The sequence below is a fragment of the Dendrobates tinctorius genome, unplaced genomic scaffold (assembly GCF_039654945.1).
Source record: "Dendrobates tinctorius isolate UK_male_01 unplaced genomic scaffold, ASM3965494v1 ptg000082l, whole genome shotgun sequence".
Taxonomy (NCBI): Eukaryota; Metazoa; Chordata; class Amphibia; order Anura; family Dendrobatidae; genus Dendrobates; species Dendrobates tinctorius.
The window spans coordinates 1,258,112-1,281,007 of record NW_027361750.1 but is presented as its reverse complement, the minus strand read 5'-3'; the positions used below and the strand labels follow the sequence as shown (position 1 = coordinate 1,281,007).

The window sequence follows — 22,896 nt, the reverse complement described above, 5'->3', positions numbered from 1 at the left end:
TCAGTATCACATAGGATAGGATTAGATACACGGCTCAGCAGTCAGTATCACAGAGGATAGGATTAGATACACTGCTCAGCAGTCAATATCACACAGGATAGGATTAGATACACAGCTCAGCAGAAAGTATCACACAGGAGAGGATACTTGGGTAATCGTTTAGTTAATTTGTGTTGCAAATCTGTAGTGTTGAATATATGATGTGAAATGGTTTTATGTGCAATATAATCATTATAATTTGTTATAACTAACCACAGTTGGTTACTATGCCCAGGCAACGCCGGGCTCTTCAGCTAGTTGTATATAAGAATCTAATATACCAGGTAAATATAAAATGTTAAAAGTTGGGGAAAAATTAGTATTTAGTCAACCACTAATTGTGCAAGTTTTCCCACTTAAAAAGATGAGAGAGGCCTGTAATTGACATCATAGGTAGACCACAGCTGTGAGAGTCAAAATGAGAAAACAAATCCAGAAAATCCCCTTGTCTGATTTGGCAAGATTTATTTTTCAAATTATGGTGGAAAATAAGTATTTGGTCATGAACAAAAGTTCATCTCAATATTTTGTTATATGTCCTTTGTTGGCAATGGCAGAAATCAAACATTTTCTCTAAGTCTTCACAAGGTTGGAACACACTGGTGGTGGTATATTGGCCCATTCCTCCATGCAGTTTTCCTCTAGAGCAGTGATGTTTTGGGCCTGTCGCTGGGCAACACGGATTTTCAAATCCCTCCAAAGGTTTTCTATGGGGTTGAGATCTGGAGACTGGCTAGGCCTCTCCAAGACCTTCATATGCTTCTTACGAAGCCACTCCTTCGTTGCCCTGGCGGTGTGCTTTGGATCATTATCATGCTGAAAAACCCATCCACGTTTCATCTTAAATGCCCTTGCTGACAATTATGCTTCCTATTATACTGATTCAAAAAAAAAATTGAATTAGGGCTACCATCCAAGAACAATTGAAAACCAAATTACAAGAACCACCAGAATATAAAGGAATCACCTGCTACATTACAAAGCTACAGAAGAGAATAACCGGGTGCCTCTAGTAGTCACCTACAATCCAAATCTGGAGGTGCTAAGGGGAGCTACATGGAAATTACAACCTTTACTGCAAAAAGATGCACAATTGCAATCCATATTTCCAGACCCCCCACTACTGTGCTTTAGGCAGCCCCCAAATTTAAGAAGCATCATTGTCAGAAGCTCCCTGTCCTCTCCAACAGCTGCAGGAACCTTTCCTTGCAACCAGAAAAAATGTAAAACCTGTCCATTTATAATGACCACGGACAAGATAAAGATCCCCAACTCACATCAGGACTACAAGATCCCAGGTACTTTCAGCTGCATCACATCTAATGTGGTGTACTTAATTATTTGTACTAAATGTCCAAATGGGGGTCTGTATGTGGGGGAGACAGGGCAAAAACTGAGAACAAGGATAAATTCTCATCGTCACACAATAAGAGAAAAAAGAATGGATCTACCTGCGGCAAAACATTTTTGTATCCCTGGCCATAGCATGATGGACATTAAATTGCTTGTATTAAAAGGTAACTTCAAGTCTCAGAGAGAGAGAAGAATCTCTGAGTACAAATTTATGAAAACTTTCGACACATTCAGTACAAGAATGAATGTGTCGATGGATTTATGTCTTTTTACATCAATTAAGGAATTTGCTCCTCAGACCTTCTGGGGTTATGACAACACAGAACCAGACCGCAATCAGAGGGCAATAAAACCTTCACACTGCTTATCTATGAACTGCTCCAATATTTATGCTTATCCCTCTCCCATAATGACTTCCGCTTCACATCACTTGTCTTAGCTACTGCATTATTTCTGTGCTGTCTTGTTTATAAATATGTGATTCTTCAGATTTTGTATTAGTCTATGCCTGATGAAGAGACCTGCGTAGTCTCGAATTCTTGCAATTTGTTACCATCTTTTCAGTTAGCCACTAAAAGGTATCAACCACTGAGGACTCTCAATTCTAAATATTCTTCTATCTACTGGCTAACACAGTACAAAGATATATATCTTTCTTGCTGATGGAAGGAGGTTTGCACTCAAAATCTCACAATACATGGCCCCATTCATTCTTTTATGTACACGGATCAGTAGTCCTGCTCCCTTTGCAGAGAAACAGCATGATGTTGCCACCCCCATGCTTCACAGTAGGTATGGTGTTCTTTGGATGCGACTCAGGATTCTGTCTCCTCAAAACACGACAAGTTTTGTTTCTACCAAACAGTTCTACTTTGGTTTCATCAGACCATATGACATTCTCCCAATACTCTTCTGGATAATCCAAATGCTCTCTAGCAAACTTCTGACGAGCCCAGATATGTACAGGCTTAAGCAAGGGGACACATCTGGCATTGCTGGATTTGAGGCGTAGTATGTTACTGATGGTAGCCTTTGTTACGGTGGTCCCAGCTCTATGTTGGTCATGCACTAGGTCCCCCCATGTGGTTCTGGGATTTTTGCTCACCGTTCTTGTGATAATTTTGACTCCACAGGGTAAGATCTTGCGTGGAGCCCCAGATCGAGGGAGATTATTAGTGGTCTTGTATGTCTTCCATTTTTTTATTATTGCTCCCTCAGATGATTTCATCACACCAAGCTGCTTGCCTATTGCAGATTCAGTCTTCCCAGCCTGGTACAGGGCTACAATTTTGTTTTTGGTGTCCTTCGACAACTCTTTGGTCTTCACCATACCATAGTGGAGTTTGGAGTATGACTGTTTTAGGTTGTGGACAGGTGTGTTTTATACTGATAACAAGTTCAAACAGGTGCCACTACTACAGGTAATGAGTGGAGGACAGAGGAGCCTCTTAAAGAAGAAGTTACAGGTCTGTGAGAGCCAGAAAACTTGCATGTTTTTAGGTGACCAAATACTTATTTTCCACCATAATTTGAAAAATAAACCTTGCCAAATCAGAGAAGGTGATTTTATGGATTTGTTTTCTCATTTTGACTCTCACAGTTGAGGTCTACCTATGATGTCAATTACAGGCCTCTCTCATCTTTTTAAGTGGGAAAACTTACAAAATTGGTGGTTGACTAAATACTTTTTTCCCTAACTTTAACATTTTATATTTACCTGGTATATTCGATTCTTATATACAATTATCATCTTGCTCTTTGAGTGGGTCCCAACCTTACCCCTTTGGGTTGGGATGCCTGTACTGGCTTTAATTGCTTTTGATAATTTTTTGGGGGTTAATTAAGTATATTTTCATACATTTTCAATACAAATGTAAATTTATATTGGTTTGCACTTTCTTTTTGCATAGTATTCATTTTCCCTCAATTATAGTTGTTTCTTTACGATGTAGTGTGCACCCTTTAGTATTATTGTGGTGCCTGCTTAATTGTTATTTTCAAGTGTTTAAAAGAAGTGATCTCTCAAATCACTAGGCATTTTCTGTTATGAAGCTGCTCCATACTTTTTAATAAAACTCAAAGCAAAGGTTTCAAAATCAAAAAGACACTAAAGGGAATCTGTCACCCATTTTTTGGCCTATGAGCTGCAGCCACCACCATCAAGGGCTTATCTACAGCATTCTGTAATGCTGTAGATAAGCCCCCGATGTAAACTGAAAGATAAGAAAAACGAGTTAGATTATACTCACCAGGGGTCTGGTCCGTTAGGTATCGCGGTCCGACGCCTCCCATCTTCTAGCAATGACGTCCTCCTTACTTCTGCCACGGCTCCCGCCCAGGCATACTTTATCTGCCCTGTTGAGGGCAGAGTAAAGTACTCCAGTGCCCAGGCGCCGGACCTCTCTGATCTTTCCCGGCGCCTGCGCACTGCAGTACTCACCGGGGAGGCACGGTCCGATCCAATAGGAGTCGCAGTCCGGTCCAGTGCCTCCCATCTTCTAGCGATGAAGTCCTCCTTCTTACTTTTGCCGCCACTCCTGCGCAGGCGTACTTTATCTGCCCTGTTGAGGGCAGAGTGAAGTAGTGCAGTGCGCAGGCGCCAGGAAAGGTCAGAGAGGTCCGGCGCCTGCACACTTCAGCACTTTACTCTGCCCTCAACAGGGCAGATAAAGTACACCTGCACAGGAGCCACAGCAGAAGCAAAAAGGAGGACGTCATCACTAGACGGTGGGAGGCTCTGGACCGGACCGCGACACCCATCGGACCGAACCAGACCCCCGGGTGAGTATAATCTAACTCGTTTTTCTTATCTTTAAGGTTACATCGGGGGCTTATCTACAGCATTACAGAATGCTGTAGATAAGCCCCTGATGGCGGTGGCCGCATCTTATAGGCCAAAAATGAGGTGACAGATCCCCTTTAATTTGATTTTTATTAGCATTTTGTAAGCATAGAAAAAATCTAGTGTTTTATTCATTGCTCATTGGAATTTCATAATAACGCACGCCACAAAGCCATACCATTTGTTTTATGCAGTTTTGGTTTTCACAAGTTTTTTGCTTGTTTTGAAGATGATTCTTGAAGCCTTTTGGCTATGTACACACAGAGTTTTTAAGGAAGTTTCTTGAAACAGCCATAAAACAGCTTGAAAGATTCTTTTTATTAATTCCTATTGAAAGACACCTTTTTCGTTCATATGTTCAGTCTTTAGATCATATTTAATTAGTTTCAAGTTATCAAAAAACCACAAAAGAAGTGACCTGTCTTCAGGCATTTTCCACTAGGAAGCTGCTCCTTAGTTTCCAACTAAAGCAAAATCCAACGCTAAAAAAACACCAAAAGTACACATAGGGGGGTTTTATTTAGCATTTTCTAAACATTTTTTAGGTGTTTTCATCTCATAAAGCACTACCATTTCTATTTATTGACTTATGACTTGTGTTTTGATACTGTTAAACTGTAAAGAGCTGCGGAATATGTTGACGCTATATAAATAGAGATTATTATTATTATTGCATAATGTATTTCCAAAAATACAAAAAAATTTAGCAAATGTTTAAAAAACAGTAAAGAAAAATGTTAACATAATGGGTATAAAAAACACTTTGGGAAACGCTAACAAATGCAAACAAAAAAAAACACTTTAGAACAAAAAATACCTAGGAAACGCATAAAAGGAACTTTTCCTGAAGCAATTTTCACTTGTAAAACTTGTTTACAAACTCAAAAAAGCTCTACGTGCTCATTGCCACTTACTTCCATAACAAGTTTGGTGTTAACTTTATGAGGAATCCACATCAAAGAAGTGACATACCAGATCTTTTTTTTTTGCAGTTTTTAAAACTTCATCAGAAAAATATTGACTGTATGAACAGCAATGTGGTTTTCCTATTGGAATCAATAAAAAGCTTATTCAAAGAGTATTTGAAGCAACTTTTTAACGAACCACTGTGATGTAGTGACCACTGTGTCCACTAGGGGGCGCTGTGTGGGTGTCCCAGGACAGGCGTATAAGAATTTCCAGTGTCCTGATAGGAGTAGGATGCTGAATGATTGTAATGTATCTCAAGGTGGGGGTGGCCTTGAGATGAAGGCTTGCTTATGTGCTGGTCAGCAGAGCTGATCTTTCGCTCCAATGTGTCAGGGGTGTGTTTAAGAATGCCATAGTAAAGTGTATGAGTGTGTGTGAAGGACCTGTGATGAGGTCATAGCCTTGTGACCCGGTGGGCGTGGCTACGGACCATATAAGGTGGCCAGGGTAGGTCACATGGGGTGAATGCTTGGACCCAGTTGGTCCATTGTGGAAGGTCCCGCTAGGAAGATGAGTCTGCCTTCCTGCCTGAAGCATGTGAATGCTGTGTAATGGCTGCCAGTATCTGAGAGTTCCCAGGGGAGGGAATGAACGTCTGGAGTCTGAAGCAGCCATGAGGTAACCCTGACGGGGTGAGATAACTGTGAGACTGAAGAGCCTGAGTACTGGACATTGCGTAACCTGTGTGACCACAGGCTGAACAGAGGGAAGCTCTGTCATGAATGCTATGCTGATTATATGATCTTTATGTTGCTGCTGTGGGTTTATGATGCCTGAATAAACCGCATGGATTGTTATTGTTTTATGGAAAACCCGTGCCGGACGTGATTATTTGGCTGCCAAGCGAGTGTCCCCAACCTTGAATGACAGCGCTACTTTACACCACCAACAAACTCAGTGTAAATGTACCCTAAGAGAGAACAAGAAATACAATAATTGCCTAATATATTGTCTACAAATTAAGGTCTTAGGGACTGGTAATGGAATTAACATACATCCACAAACAAATTATCATATGGAAAAGTAAATATGTTGGCTCACCCAGTTCTTCCCATGCAAAACTCAGAGAATAACATTTAAATAGGTTGTCCACTACTCAGACAAGGCCTTATCAATCATTATATTTCCCCCTTGTAAAATAATAAGAACTATATTCACCTCTGAAACTTGCTCTGTCAGCACCTAGTCTCCAGGGCTCGCGTGACATTATTATGTCATGTGAGCCCAGCAGCCAATCAGTGGCTGCTTCACTCTCACTTCCTGCAGATGAAATTGGTACCTGGAAGAAGTGGAAGCTGCTGTTGCTCTCTGACTTCCTGAGTCATATGGCCATTGATTGACTTCAGGGATCATATGGCTAAAAATTAAATATAGTTACACATTTGAGATTTCCACCGTGTATCTACCTAACAGTTGTACAGCTAAATAGAAAAAATTCTAAAATGTCTAAAGTTTTTCATTTTAGCAACTGACAACTAGGAAGAAAAAACATTGCTTTTCTGTACTGATCCTAGGCAAACATGTGATTTCACTGAGAAATAAGCATAGAGGTACAATGAATATGTAAAGATGGTTTGCACAAGCAAACAAAACAAAGCATATGCAAAGCATCCAGGGGAGACAGTGCCTTCCATCTACAGCACTAGGGAATTGTTTCACCACTCCTGTAACTTGCACAACAAAGCCCTGGAGATTCCTCTACAGTATTTACTAAAAAGTCTGTTTTCTATGTGTTCAGAAATATATAATGCAATTCTGAAGGCTATCTTCATTTTATTAATTTAGGGATCTTTTGTGCCATTTAAAATGCAGTCTCAACCCTTATATTCTTCAAATGGAGAGCAGCAATACAAAAAGCCACTCAAGTAATTATGGGATTCACAGTTTTGTATTAAAAAAAAATTAAATAATAATAATAATAATAATAATAACAATAATGAGAAAAATAAAAAGTCTCTACATACACGCACACAAAAAAATACTGCTTGTTTTCTATAAATTTTAGGACAGTGCCATCTACTGTCTAGTATATTTATAACATTTAACTAAAGCTGGTTTCACATTAGCGTTTTTTTGCGCAGCGCATCCGTCATGCGCACCTATGTTTAACATGGCATGCGCATGGTCTCGCGTTTTCATGCGTTCGGCTGCGTTTTCATGCGCATGTGTTTTTTCAGGTGTGCGTCTAGAGGCGCCAGACGCAACCTGTTGCATTTTTGGGTCCGTCCAACGGCGTTAAAAAAACGCAAGTGTTTACTTGCTCACGGAACGCATAAAAAAAATGCATTACAGTCTATGGGAACGCAGGTGTGCGCATGGACATGCGTACGCCTGCGTTTGCGCATGCATTGTTTTAAGAGTAAAAACATGTCTGCACACTGGAGAACGCTGATGCGCTTTTGCATGCGTTTCTATTGCGCACGATGAGCTGCGCAAAAAACGCTAATGTGAAATTAGCCTTAGATAAATTCTCTCATTTTATTTAATCCATAATACTGATACCCACATAGTGATTTAGTAAAAGTGCCTCATTTTAGCTGAGTTTTTCTGGTGGTTTTTGATACATTTATTGAAGCAAAAACTCTGTGACCAAGATGTTTGCTGGATGTCACTAGGGAAATATGAAATGTGGCACATATATACGGCACTTGTTTTTATCACTTATATTTTTTGAGTTTCTGGATTTTTTTTGGATTTGCATTTTGTGTGTTTTGAAACGTTTTGTTTGAGCTCAATTCATTATTCCAGTTGCACCTTTTTTTAAAAGTATATTTCATATGTGTTTGCTTGTTTTGTGGGCCGATTTGCAGACAGAGTTTAGTTATTCCAGATGTTTTAGTCTGATTCATCATTTTCAGCTATTTAAAAAGTTTCAAAATTTGGTGCAACATGACTACAGTAACATCCCCCCCCACCACCACCACAATTTTATTTTTGAGCAGTCCAGAATTATTTTGGCCTAAAATTTGTGAATTCTGGAAAAAAAAGGCAATATTTTACTTTGTGCCAAATACATGAATCGTGTGTGCCATTTTGATTAATTTGGCACCAAAACAGCAACTAAGACCACAAGTCAGAAAAGGAAAGTGACTTAAAAAAAAAGAAATAATGAATTGGGGCCATTGAGTGTTGTTGTTTTTTTTTTTTTTTTGCAGCATTCGTTGCTGCATTTTTAACATTACAAGTCAAGGGATTTTTAGAGAAACACTTGATCTATGATTCACATGACTTGTAATGTTAAAAATTAAATCAAAATAACAAAAAAAGCCGAAAAAACATAATAGAAAAATGTGGTAAAACCACCAAAAACATTAGAAAATTACAGAAAGCACTTGAACCAACACTGGCATGTTTACATAAATTTTGTTTAGCCCCTTAACGTCCAATGACGGATACAGTCTGTCATTGGACATCTTCCCTGTTTGATGACGGCTCCGGCGGGGAGTCCGCATCAAAGCCGGGACATGTCAGGTGTTTTGAGCAGCTGACATGTGCCTGCAATAGGCGCAGGAGAAATTGCGATCCACCCGCGCCTATTAACTAGTTAAACGCCGCTGTCAAACGCTGACAGCGGCATTTAACCAGCGCCGCGCAGCCGGAAAAACGCGCATCGCTGACCCCCGTCACGTGATCAGGGGTCAGCGATGCACTAGCATAACAGCCAGAGGTCTCCTGGAGACCTCTATGGGGGTTGATGCCTGATTGCTATGAGCGCCACCCTGTGGTCGGCGCTCATAGCAATGCAGTAATACTGTTACATATAAGTGATCTGAGCATTGCCTATATGTAGCAGAGCCGATCGAGCTATGGCAGCTTCTAGCCTCGCTTGGAGGCTATTGAAGCATGCCAAAAGTTAAAAAAAATGTAAAAATATATGAAAAATATAGAAAAATATAAAGGTTAAAAATAAATAATTTAAAAAAATAATATTTAAAAAAAAATAATCAAACATACACATATTTTGTATCGCCATGTTCAGAATCGTCCGATCCATCAATAAAAAAAGGATTAACCTGATCGTTAAAAGGCGTAGCGAGAAAAAAAATCAAAACGCCAGAATTACTTTTTTTTGGTCGCTGTGACATTGCATTAAAATGCAATAACAAGCGATCAAAAAAACCTATCTGCACAAAAGTGGTATCATTTAAACGTCAGCTCAGCCCGCAAAAAATAAGCCCACACCCAACCCAAGATCATGAAAAATGGAGATGCTACGGGTCTCGAAAGATGGTGCAATTTTTTTTTTTTTTTTTAACAAACTTTGGAATTTTTTTTCACCACTTAGATAAAAAAGAACCTAGACATGTTTGGTGTCTATGAACTCATAATGACCTGGAGAATTATAATGGCAGCTCAGTTTTATCATTTAGTGAACCTAGCAGAAAAAGCCAAACAAAAAACAAGTGTAGGATTGCACTTTTTTGCAATTTCACTGCACTTGGAATTTTTTTCCTGTTTTATAGTACATGACATGGTAAAACCAATGGTGTCGTTCAAAAGTACAACTCGTCCTGCATAAAACAAGCTATCACGTGGCCATATTGACAGAAAAATAAAAACGTTATGGCTCTGGGAAGAAGGGGAGGGAAAATGAAAATGCAAAACCAAAAATATCCCTGGTCGTTAATTGGTTAAGCATAGAAAATGTTTTTTTAACTTCATAATTTCGGAAAAAAATATTGAAAAATTGTAGGCAGGTGTGGAAAAAATGCTGCAATGTGAGAATGCTTAAAAAATAGAAGTGTTAATAGTATATTTTTATCAATTAATAAAATGCAAAGTAAATGAACAAACAAGAAATTCAAATCAATATTAGGAGTGACGCCCTTTGCCTTCAATGCAGCTTCAATTTTTCTTGGTACCATTGCACACAGGTTTTAAAAGAACTCGGCAATGAGGTGCTTCCAAACATCTTGGAGAACTAGACGGCTGTAACTGAACCTCACATGTTGTTCTGAGCTGACAGCACTATTGGACATCTTCTGATTTTGAAGGGTAGTAAGGTTGATCTGTCTTACATCTTCTGCTTTAAGTTTCCTTAGCCAACCATCTTATCTACAGTCCTCAGCTTTGTTTATTTCTTGGTGCTTCATCAAAACAGCTTGAACAATACACCTTGAAACCACAGTCTGCTTTGAAATCTTTGCCTGGTAGAGACCATGCTGATGCACTATAACTACCTTGGTGTCTTGTTGCTGTGCTCAGTCTTACCACGGTGTATGACCTGTGACATGAAACTGTTTTCCACAACTTCACCTAGTCTTAGCGCCTACACAGCTGTTTCAGTTAATGACTGGTTTTCAGCCTACATATGAAGATTATTATCATCTGGTTGTTGTAATGGTTAAGCCCCCGTTACACACTGCGATATCGCTAGCAATATCGCTGTAAAGTCACCCATTTTGTGACGTTGCAGCGATATTGCTAGCGATATCGCTACATGTGATACTTACCTCCGACCGGCTCCCCCGCTGGCTATCGCTGATCGCGCGAGAAGCTCCTGGACCATTCCTCGTCGGCCACTTCCTGCGGCGCTTCCTGTGGCGCCGACGAGCGGCGCGTGGAGCCGGGCGGGAGGACGCAGGATCGCCGCGTCTGACAGGTAAGTAGCAACCCCCGACCGCTGCGATGTCGCTGGTGAGATCTGCCTGTGTGGCAGCTCACTAGCGATCACCTAGCGATGCACCAGCGATCCTGACCGCGTCATATCGCTGGTCGGGATCGCTGGTGCATCGCTAGGTGTAACGGTACCCTTGTTACTCATAGATGTCTCCATAATCCTAAAAAATCACTCACTTTATGCAAGCATACTGATGCTGTTTTGAAGGCAAAGGGTGGTCACTTGAAATAATTATTTGATTCAGGTTTCTCTTGTGTACATTCACTTTGCAATTTGTCAATTGATAAAACCAAGAAATCAACACTTCTTTCCACTTTTTTGTTTTTTAAGGCATTTTTACTTTGCAGCATTTAAGCCGCACCTGACTAATTCTTTCGCACAGTACTATATTTATATGTATATATACAGCATAGTAGTAGAAAAATGTAACAGATACATGCCAAGTCATGACACTGATGTGAACAGAGCAATGTGGTTTATTTTTTGCTTTCTTCTGAATCAACATTGCATATAATGAGCTTTATTCAGTTAGTTACTTATTTCTATTCACTGTTTGTATGTGTGACTATACATTTAATGAAAGTTCTTGTGAAACAGGTTTGAGATGGAATAAAAGCATTGTAGCTATGTCTTAAAATGGCGAGTATAATTGTGAAGTTTCTATTTTTCCTTCTTCCTAACATTATGTACCTAACATCAAGGAATCTGCTGCATTTAATTATATTTTCACGATGCTTAGTCAGACTTGTGTGCATGCTGCTGTTATTAAACTTTACAAATCCGGTAGACGCTATTGATCTGCCATTTATATTTTAGCATTTTTCTACTGCAGGGTTTTAAGCTTCCCCAGCAGGCGTAAGACTACAATAATACATGTAAATAATGCAATTAATCTCGGTACATGAGGTCTCTGTTTTTACAGACTCTGCTTATAATCTTGATTGGTTACTGTTTTAGGATACTTCTTGTTCATTTCTTTGTATTGTTATTATAAAATGTCAGACTGACTATTACTGAGTTTTACAAAATGAAGTGTAAGAAATGGCAGTGGAACAAAAAACCTGGAACTATTTATGGAGCCCTTATTCGTATAATATTTGCATTGAAAGAAATTAAAGGAATAGCATCCCATATCCTGTACAGTTTAAGAAATGTTGCTTTATGGCTTTATCGTTAATGTTTTCAGGTAGAAACATAGTGGTAATATTGGCAAGACCAAATTTGGCAAGCTTTGGGAATTGTGAGGCCGTGCATAGTACTGCAGCTCAGCTCCATCCTCTTGAGTGGATTTCAGGTGTCTGACTGAAGGGGCATTTTCACTGCGAGATAATGATGAAAGAGCATTGTTAAAAACACTTGTGCACACAGGCTGCCGATGAAATCATCTTTTATGCAGCATAAAAGATCATCTTTCTCGGTGGTGCATCATCCTGTGTAAAGAGGACTTGCACTGCAGAGAACAATGACAGCCTATGCACACTGAGAGATCTAGTGTAGATGCTCAAACATCCTCAAATTGGTAAAGTTTACCAAGCGGAGGTCATATCATGACGCCAGTCAGTCTATATAAATGGACCATTTACACCACTTAAAAATTGGCAAACTCAGAATCCTGGATGAACCTTTTAAAACTACTAGCAGAACCGCTTTAATGAAAAACCAAGTTTTCATTCCCTACATGTGGGTTTCCATACCTCAAGCATTCAAAGCAATTTTTGGGGATTTTGTTTCTAATTTAATGACCATCATAAGCTTTGAGTTATCTGATTTTAAGCATATAATTCAACTTTCTACTAAATTTATAGAAAAAGGAATTAACATGTAGGAATATTATGTAGTTTGGACCAGCTCCCATGCAACAATAAAGATCTAATCATGATAACTCTTGCTAGTAACACTAGGAAAAAGGAAGCATTGCACAACAATCAATTAAATCAATGGGTCACCCATTTAATGTTAAAATTAACCCCTTTCTGACATCAGACGTACTATCCCGTCCATGGGACCTGGGCCCCTATGCCCATGGACGGGATAGTAAGTCTAGCGCGATCAGTGGCGCCCACGTGGTGAGCGCCGCTGATCGCGGCCGGGTGTCAGCTGATTATCACAGCTGACACCCAGCACTATGTGTCAGGGGCAATCACGGACCACCCCCGACACGTTAACCCCTTGCACACCGCGATCAAACACGATCACGGTGTACCGGGGGTTAAAGGGAAGCATCGGCAGGAAGGGGGCTCCCTCCATGCTTCCCTGAGCCCCCCACAGCAGCGCAATGTGCAGCGCTGCTGCGGGGGGCTCTTTCCCTGCAGGCCCCCGGATCCAAGATGGTGACGGGGACCTTCGGGGCCTGCAGGGAGCTGGATTCCTCAGTGCCTGCAAAGCGCAGGCATGAGGAAGCCTTCTGCACTGCCTGTGACAGATTGCTGATCTGTCACAGTGATCTGTGATGTGACAGATCAGCGATCTGTCACAGGACAGTGATGTCCCCCCTGGGACAACCTAATAAAGTGAAAAAAAAAAAAAGGTGTAAAAATAATTTTAAAAAAATCGCTAAATAAATTAAAAGAAAAAAAATATTCCTTAATAAATTCATTTTTTGGAAATAAAAAAAAACAAACAATAAAAGTACACATATTTGGTATCGCCGCGTCCGTAACGACCTGCCCTATAAAACTGTCCCATTAGTTAACCCCTTTAGCGAACCCCTTAAAAAATAAAAATAAAAAACGAAGCAAAAAATAATGAATTATTATCATACCGCCGAACAAAAAGTGCAATAACGTGCGATCAAAAAGATGCACATAAATATCCATGGTACCGCTGAAAACGTCATCTTGTCCTGCAAAAAACGAGCTACCACACAGCATCATCAGAGAAAAATTAAAAAAGTTATAGCTCGCAGAATAAAGCGATGCAAAAATAATTATTTTTTATATAAAATTATTTTTATTGCATAAAACCGACAAAACATAAAAAAGACAAATGAGGTATCGCTGTAACTGTACTGACCCGAAGAATAAAACCCCTTTATAATAATAATCTTTATTTATATAGCGCCAACATATTCCGCAGCGCTTTACAGTTTAACAGTTTCAAAACACAAGTCATAAGTAACAACGTTAACAATACAATAATTGAAGCAAAATAAGACGAAATGAGACGACCCTGCTCGTGAGAGCTTACAATCTACAATGAGGTGAGGGAGATACAAAGCACAGTTGTGTATTTACAATTGTGTATTTACAATGAAGGTCCAGCCATCTTGAGGGAGTGAAGGATGGATGGAGATAGTGAATGGGCTACACAAGCACACTTACACTTAGAATGACTTTGATCAGTGAACGTGATAGGCCGCTCTGAACAAATGTGTTTTGAGGGAGTGCCTAAAACTATGCAAATTGTGGATAGTCCTGATTTCTTGGAGTAGAGCATTCCAGAGGATAGGAGCAGCACGGGAGAAGTCTTGGAGTCGGGAGTGGGAGGTACGGATTAGTGCAGAGGTTAGTCGAAAGTCGTTTGCAGAGCGCAGCGATCGGCTAGGCCGATAGACAGAAATGAGGGAAGAAATGTAAGGGGGTGCCGCACTGTGGAGAGCTTTGTGGGTGAGAACAAGTACTTTGAATTGGATCCTATAATGAATGGGCAGTCAATGTAAGGACTGGCGAAGAGCGGACGCGTCCGAGTACCGATTAGCCAGATGGACGATCCTGGCCGCTGCATTAAGTATGGACTGGAGGGGGGATAGTCGAGTGACGGGGAGGCCAATTAATAGAGCATTGCAGTAATCCAGGAGTGGATCAATGCAACAGTGAGGGTTTTTGTTGTTTCCATAGTGAGAAAAGGGCGGATTATAGAGATGTTCTTTATCAATTTTACCGCACGCAGAACGGTGTAAACTCACCCCCCAAAAGAAATTCATGAAACACTGGTTTTTGTTCATTCTGCGTCCAAAAAAATCAGAATAAAAAGCAATCAAAAAATGTCACGTGCCCGAAAATGATACCAATAAAAATGTCAACTCGTCCCGCAAAAAATAAGACCTCACATGACTCGGTGGGTCAAAATACAGAAAAATTATAGCTCTCAATATGTAGTGATGGAAAAACTATTTTTACAATAAAAAGCGTCTTTTAGCGTGTGACAGCTGCCAAAAATAAAAACCACCATAAATAGTAAATCAAACCCCCTTTATCACCCCCTTAGCTAGGGAAAAATAATAAAATTAAAAAAATGTATTTATTTCCATTTTCCCATTAGGGTTAGGGCTAGGGTTAGGGCTAGGGTTAGGGCTGAGATTAGAGTTAGGGGTGTGTTAGGGTTAGGGTTAGAGTTAGAATTGGGGGGTTTCCACTGTTTGGGCACATCAGGTGCTCTCCAAACGCAACATGGTGTCTCATCTCCATTCCAGCCAATTCTGCGTTGAAAAAGTCAAATGGTGCTCCTTCCCTTCCAAGCTCTGCCATGCGCCCAAACAGTGTTTTACCTCCACATATGGGGTATCAGCCTACTCAGGACAAATTGCAAAACAACTTTTGGGGTCCTATTTCTCCTGTTGCCCTTAGGAAAATAAATAATTGGGGGGCAAAAATATCATTTTTGCGGGAAAAAAATATGATTTTTTTTTATTTGGGGGATCAAAGTGCTCACCACACATCTAGATAAGTTCCTTAGGGGGTCTAGTTTCCAAAATGGGGTCACTTGTGGGGGGATTCCACTGTTTAGGTACATCAGGGGCTTTCCAAATGCGACATGGTGTCTGATCTCAATTCCAGCCAAAAAAAGTCAAATGGCGCTGTTTCCCTTCCGAGCTCTGCCATGCGCCCAAATAGTGGTTTACCCCCACATGTGGGTTATCAGCATACTCAGGACAAATTGCACAATAACTTTTAGGGTCCTGTTACCCTTGGGAAAGTAAGAATTGAGGGTGAAAAGATCATTTTTGTGGAAAAAATATGATTTTATAATTGTATGGCTGTACGTTATAAACTTCTGTGAAGCCCTTGGAGGTTCAAAGTTCTCACCAAACATCTAGATAAGTTCCTTGGGGGGTCTAGTTTGCAAAATGGTGTCATTTGTGGGGGGTTTCCACTGTTTTGGTACATCAGGGGCTTTCCAAACGTGACATGGTGTCCGATCTCAATTCCAGCCAAAAAAGTCACATTTTACCACTAACATGAAGTACAATATGTCACGAGAAAACAATGTCAGAATAACCGGGATCCATGGAAGCGCCTCATAAAGGGACAGTGGTCAGAATTGTAAAAATTGGCCCAGTCATGAACGTGCAAACCACCCTTGGGGGTGAAGGGGTTAATTGTGCACTCCAGAAATAACAGCTAGGTAGGAGATGGGAAAAATAACATATGTAATGGATACATCCACTGGTGATATATATAATGGCAATAATAGGGTGTTACAAATATTTTGGTGGTTTCTAATATCTAATTTCCTTGACATATAGTTGATTATATTTATAAAAAGTATCTGTAATATTAATGATTTATGTTTTAATTGTTATAACTGACATTAAATCATTCTTTTTTATCTTGTCTTTCAGATTTTGGCGATTATATCAATTCTGTTTATTGTGCTTTCGACCATTGCATTATCACTGAACACACTACCTGATCTGCAAGAACCAGATGAATTTGGGCAACCGAATGATAACCCTCAGTTGGCACATGTAGAAGCAGTTTGCATTGCATGGTTCACAATGGAGTATTTATTGCGATTTCTTTCTTCACCCAACAAGTGGAAGTTTTTTAAAGGCCCTCTGAACATAATTGATTTACTGGCCATTTTGCCATATTATGTGACAATTTTCCTTACAGAATCCAATAAGAGCGTTCTTCAGTTCCAAAATGTCCGTAGAGTGGTTCAAATTTTCAGAATTATGAGGATATTGCGTATACTTAAACTTGCCAGACATTCAACTGGTCTGCAATCCCTAGGATTCACACTCAGGAGAAGTTATAATGAACTTGGATTACTGATATTATTTTTAGCTATGGGAATTATGATATTTTCTAGCTTGGTGTTTTTCGCTGAGAAGGATGAAGATGCTACTAAATTTACAAGTATACCTGCCTCATTTTGGTGGGCAACGATAACTATGACTACAGTTGGGTATGGAGATATTTACCCTAAGACATTACTTGGCAAAATAGTTGGGGGTCTCTGTTGCATTGCTGGAGTCTTAGTGATTGCACTGCCTATTCCAATCATTGTAAACAATTTCTCAGAATTTTACAAAGAGCAGAAAAGACAGGAGAAGGCAATAAAGAGAAGAGAAGCACTTGAACGAGCTAAGAGAAATGGGAGCATTGTTTCTATGAACCTGAAAGACGCATTTGCTCGCAGCATGGAGCTGATCGATATTGTTGTAGATAAGTCTGCCGACGATTCTAATAAAGTAGAGAACGCTAATGATAATCATTTGTCTCCTAGTCGATGGAAATGGGCAAGGAGGACAATGTCTGAGACGAGCTCAAATAAATCATTTGACAATAAATATCAGGAGGTCAGTCAACATGACTCCCAAGAACTATTAAACAATTCTTCTTCCAGCCCACAACATCTCAGTGCCCAGAAACTAGAGGAACTGTACAATGAAATCACAAAAGCACAGTCACATCCTAGTGTAAACTCTGCCTATCATGAACAATCAGTCATTCCTCCTGCATATGAGGAAGAAATAGAGATGGAAGAGGTTTCTTCTAAAAGAAACCAGTTATCAGTTGCTCCGAAAGATATGATAACTGACATGAGAAGTGTCTCAAGCATTGACAGCTTTGCCAGTTGCGCAACAGACTTTACCGAAGCAGAAAGATCTCCTCTTACACCGTTTCCTGGGAGTAATCTTGAAATGAGGTTCCCTGCATACACCGTTAGTGAAGAAGGTGGTAGAGAAGTTAAAACTTCTCACTTTCAGCCACGTACAAAATACCCAGGTTTTGCTCCCAAAGATGTCACATTTGAGTATAAGTTATCGGAAGCATCAGGTAGAAGTGAATGTGGAACCCCAAAGATACTTCTCCAAGAACAAATTGGTGCTGAGAGAGAGGATAGCCAGAGTTCCATGAAACTGAATAATCCAATTAGGTCTAGATCTTTGAAAGTTAATTTCAAACAGTCAAAGAGCAGCTCTCTCCCAAATCCGGCAAATATTACAGGTGCATTGCCAGCTAAGACAATAGAACACCCATTATATTCACATCTTCAGTTAAGCACACTTTTTCTGCAAGACTATTCATCCTCTGAAGAACAAACAGAAACAGAGTCTCCAGGTGTATTTCCAAGGCCTCCTACATCACCTTCTCAAAATCCCAAATTAGTTTCACTCTCTTCCAAGAAGAGAAGCAGCTTTACAGAAATAGACACAGAAGACGATGACTTCATGCAGGTATGTGGTTCAAGGCATGATACTCAGGAGGACATCAAAACCAACTGTGTTGAGGAAAAGAATGATGGCAACTATGCTACAGCAGACACAGATGTTCCTTCCACGCAGAAAACAATCAATCAAAATTGTACTCAGGACATTTACTTGGAGGGAGAGGACCTTAAACAGGACAGTAACCAGGAAGAAAGTAAAGTGGAGAATCATTTATTTGTCCCAGAAATCCACTCAGACACTGGTGAAACAGGTTACTGTCCGACACGCGAGACCAGCATGTGACTAGTTGCAAGAGCAATAAGGACTTTTTTTCTTAAAAGCACTAAGGTTGGTAAAGTCTATGAACTCAAACGGAAAAGCCTCAAAGACATCCATAAACTATTAATTTTGCATGGCATGAAGAATTGCTTAGTAAAATAGTTCAGGAACTACCATTTGTAACAAAACATATGATGACTCAGCGGCGTGTGTAATAATGATAATGAAAGTCCTTCTAAAGAGCCAATGTATTGCAAATCCTGACATTCTTGATCCTTTAATCCATGATTGTACATGTGTTTTGGAACATTTAAAAGCAGAGAAGAGTTTGTTCAAGAAAGGATTATGGGTCACTGCATGCATTAAAGATGGAAATGAAGTCTTGTGAGCTTTAAGAAAGCCTATATGTGTACATATGTTAGCTAGGACAGCTGAGTATAAACAAAAGTACATAAAGTGAACCTATTCCTCTGGACACAGGTATAGTACTTCCTTCACAGTGTACTGTTTGGAGGACTTGTACAGACTTATATTATGTTGCAGAATTGCAACCTTGTCGTTAGCTTTTCCAGTGATATCGGTGTGAGAATTACAACATGGACACTGTGTTGGAAACCTCACCAAAACTGGAATTGTTATGCAACTGAAGCAAATGCTTTGTGTTCAGAGATCATTGTTGGTTTAAATTAAGAGAATATTTTTTATTTTTTGTGCTATAAACCACTGCAGATTTTGCTGTGCATAACATTGTTTTTGCATTTCTTATTTAAAAAAAAAAATAAATAAAGTAAAAAAAAAAATCAGGCAAGATGATACAACCACAATTGCAAGTGTGAAGACTGATATTTAATGTGTTAACTTGCCAAAAATGTTCTTAATACTGTCCCAATGTCGAGTACTCAAGAACAGTTCTTGGCCGCCACGTAAATAGTGCCAATTGCCATGAAATACTTCATTTTGCAACCTACTTACTGGATATTATCTTGTGTATCCCTGTGTAGTCTATATTTTTTGCTCTTATGGAGTATTCTTGAACAACGAACATGTTAGCAATGGAATTTTTCAGGGAGAGCAGCCATAAATATGTTCAATTCTCTTGGTCATTCCAATCAATTAACAACATTTTTACATCAATGATTAACACTATTTTTTAAAATACAGTGACAGCCTGTGTATTCTCCTCACCAAAGGGACAATTAATGAAATTTGGTCTTCAAATAAGTAGTTTCATGATTTATAACATTGGGTCTGCTCACTAATGTAATAATCCTTGAAAGTCTCCTTGAGATATTGGGCCCTATTCATTATTATATTTGTTTTGTTTTTGGTGTTTTTCGCCTATTTTTCATTTGCACCTTATTCTTTTTGTTTGCGCCTTTTTTTAGTCTATTTTCTTATGTTCGCCATTGTGGGCAAAACTTAGTGTCTCTGGATGTCATGGGTTGATCCATTGCGCACATGTACTTCAGTCCCCTCTGGAATGATTTTATGTATGTCTGAATAACTTCCGATACATCTATAAAGCATGTTATAATATTGATTATTACTCAGAATTATGGAGAATTCTAAAATGCTTGGCACTCACATTTCTTTCATTTATATGTTTCCTTTGGAGGAAACAGAGAAGACCGTATTAAATGTTTCAATATTGGACTTCCTTCAAACCATTGACTTACTTCAAACACATGAATTAGATGTGGGCAGTCTTTTTATAAAGATATTATAAGGCTTTATAAACATATTTTTGCCTTTTTTGAAAATATAAGTCTCAGAATAGATCAGTGCCGGTGACTAGAATGACACATAATCTTTTTTTAAAGGTGATATTGTTTGTAGTATAAGGCTTCTTTTACACTTCCCAGGTTTTTTGCGGCCGTATTGCCGTGATTTTTGCGGTCTCCAGCAAAAGCGGGCTGCAAAAAACCTTCTCGGATCGCCGTTTTCCCTGTTTTAACAAATTGGTGAGAAAAAATACAGCGATCCGCAAATACGTTGTATTGTACCACAAAAACAAGCTATCGTTGTTTTTGCGGTACCATTGAAATGTATTGCAGCCGTGCCCGTGAGCCGTGAAAAATATCGAGCAAGCTCAATATTTTTTTTACAGCCGTATTATGGCCCTCACGGCCATACGGCACACGGCGCTCCGATGAATTTTTGCGGGCCACAAAACATTGCAAGTGTAAAAGAACCCTAAGAAAGAATACCACCAATAATTACCTACATAAAAATACTTAGAAAGGAAATGATTAACATTAACATATGGAGAATTTGACATAGGTTTAATTTATTTTGGCGAATTCCCAAATGAAATTCATGATATATTCTCAGGCACCATTTTTTTAATCACAGGGTAATTGGGTGCTGACCCGATTACAATTCAGCACCCCGTGGGCTTTTAATCTCTTGCATTTGCAAGTTGATTCATAGCAAAAATAATAGTCTATTAGAGAATTGTTCAGAGGTTCATTTTAAGGGATACGGGCAGAATTAGTCTTTACGATATTAGGATGTAGAAAAGAAAAAGAATGATATGGGTGAATGTACAGCTTTTCCCTAAAACTTTCAGACTTCTAGTGATATAGATTGTGCATGACTGCTTGCATATTTGCATGAAGTCACATTTCTAGGCACGATTTGCTTGTCAATGCAATAAAACTATTGCATTTTTTTCAACTGACATGAACAAACTATAAACCTTTATCTTCTTCACTCTCAGACACCTTAAGCCATAAACGAAGATCAACTACGGTATTTAAGTTTAATACATTTTGTGAGCTGATCTAAAGTGATAGCATGTTAACCAATGTAGATTAGCTAGCGAAAAAAGTTATTTTTGGATATTAAGAGGAGCAAGTGGCACATAGACCATAGTGTTTCAACCCTTCAATCGGCATTAAATGGATCTCCCATTAGGACAATTCCCTTACATTAAGCCAAAAAAGTAAGTAGGTATATTTTCACCTACTAAACAGCCCCTGAAAGTGCTCAAAATTTTCACGTTCTCGATGTACCTAGCATGTGCTGATGCTCAAAGAACTCTCCCAGCCAGTCAAAATTATTGACTCTGCTCAGAAGATTCCTGGTAGATTTGGTCAAGGTAATTCCTGCTTCAAACAAGTCTTGATGTAGGGAAATACAGCCATGTAATCCCTTTCATGGTTTTTCACTGTCTCAAATTCTTATTAGCTTGCTGCTACTAGGGTCAGTATTCTTCATTGATAGCAGCTACCTTTTAACTTGACGTAAATTTCAGCCAGTGCCCGCGGGTGCCATATTGCCCCGAAAAACATTATATAAATCAGGTTATAAAGCTGCTAATATATTTCCTGAATAGCAGAGTTTAACAAACAATTGCTTTTTGTGTGTTTAAAATCAGAGAGAAATAAGTAACATGAATACATATTTATTCCTCATCACCTAGGTCACAGGCGCTGCATTTAACAAATACTAAAATGGTTTAGTGGCTAAAGTACAATTTCAACTTACCTGAGATGTTATCTTTTATTTTCAATTCTCAAGACATTAGCTTTCATTTTTTATATTATGACAAATACGGGTACTGTGTGTAATATTATACTGGCATATAAAACTGTTGTTAAGTAGCACAATTAGGTAGGGTAGATATTTATTCCCCCTGAATAAGCTGATGGTTTTATACTAAATATTTTTCTTATTGTGACAGTCATGATCTAGGACAATTATAATGTAATCACCAGCTCTAGTTTAAAGGGAATCTGTCACCACTTTTTTGGCATATCATGGAAAAATATCAATCAATTTAGGGTCAGCTCTGCATTATACAAGTACTTTAAATATCCCTTCACTCCCCACCAATGATACATAAATACCGTTTTTATTCCTCCCGCGGTGTATGTAAATATGCTCGGTCCGGTCCGATGGGCGGGGCCTATTGTCCGTCTATCCCCCCTCCTGGCTTGCTCTACATATTCTTTTTGGGTAATTTCTGCAATCACGTAGAGTTACCACTCGTGCGCATTCAAGTGGTCCCTCGCACGTGCGCAGTATGTTTTGCCCAACTGTGGCCAAAGCCGATAAACAGTATTGCGCATGCACCGCCCGGCATACTTTATTGCGTTCTATGGCATGGAAGTATAATTGTATACTTCTGGGCCATAGAAAGCCATGGAATATGCCGGCGCATGCGCAATACTGTTTTTTGGCTTTGCCCACAGTTGGGCAAAACATACTGCGCACGTGTGAGGGACCACTTGAATGCGCACGCGTGGTAACTCTATGCTATCTTTGATATTCACAGTAACTAATACATACAGCAAGACGAGGGGGCGGTGGAGACGGACAATAAGCCCCGCCCATCGGACCGGACTGAGCATATTTACATACACCGCGGGAAGAATAAAAACGGTATTTATGTATCATTGGTGGGAAGTCAAG

The 22,896-nt window shown here is 39.4% G+C and overlaps 1 protein-coding gene across 2 annotated transcripts in view; it reads left to right on the top strand.

Annotated features, from left to right (window-relative positions):
• Nucleotides 1-19,304, top strand: part of KCNB2 (potassium voltage-gated channel subfamily B member 2) — a 422,220-nt gene extending 402,916 nt beyond the window's left edge. For both annotated transcript variants that reach the window (XM_073583841.1, XM_073583842.1), the window contains exon 3: nucleotides 16,384-19,304. In XM_073583841.1, the coding sequence (XP_073439942.1) occupies nucleotides 16,384-18,504 (2,121 nt within the window). In that variant the 3' untranslated portion in view covers nucleotides 18,505-19,304. The remainder of the gene's footprint in view (nucleotides 1-16,383) is intronic.
• Nucleotides 19,305-22,896: the final 3,592 nt, after the last annotated feature.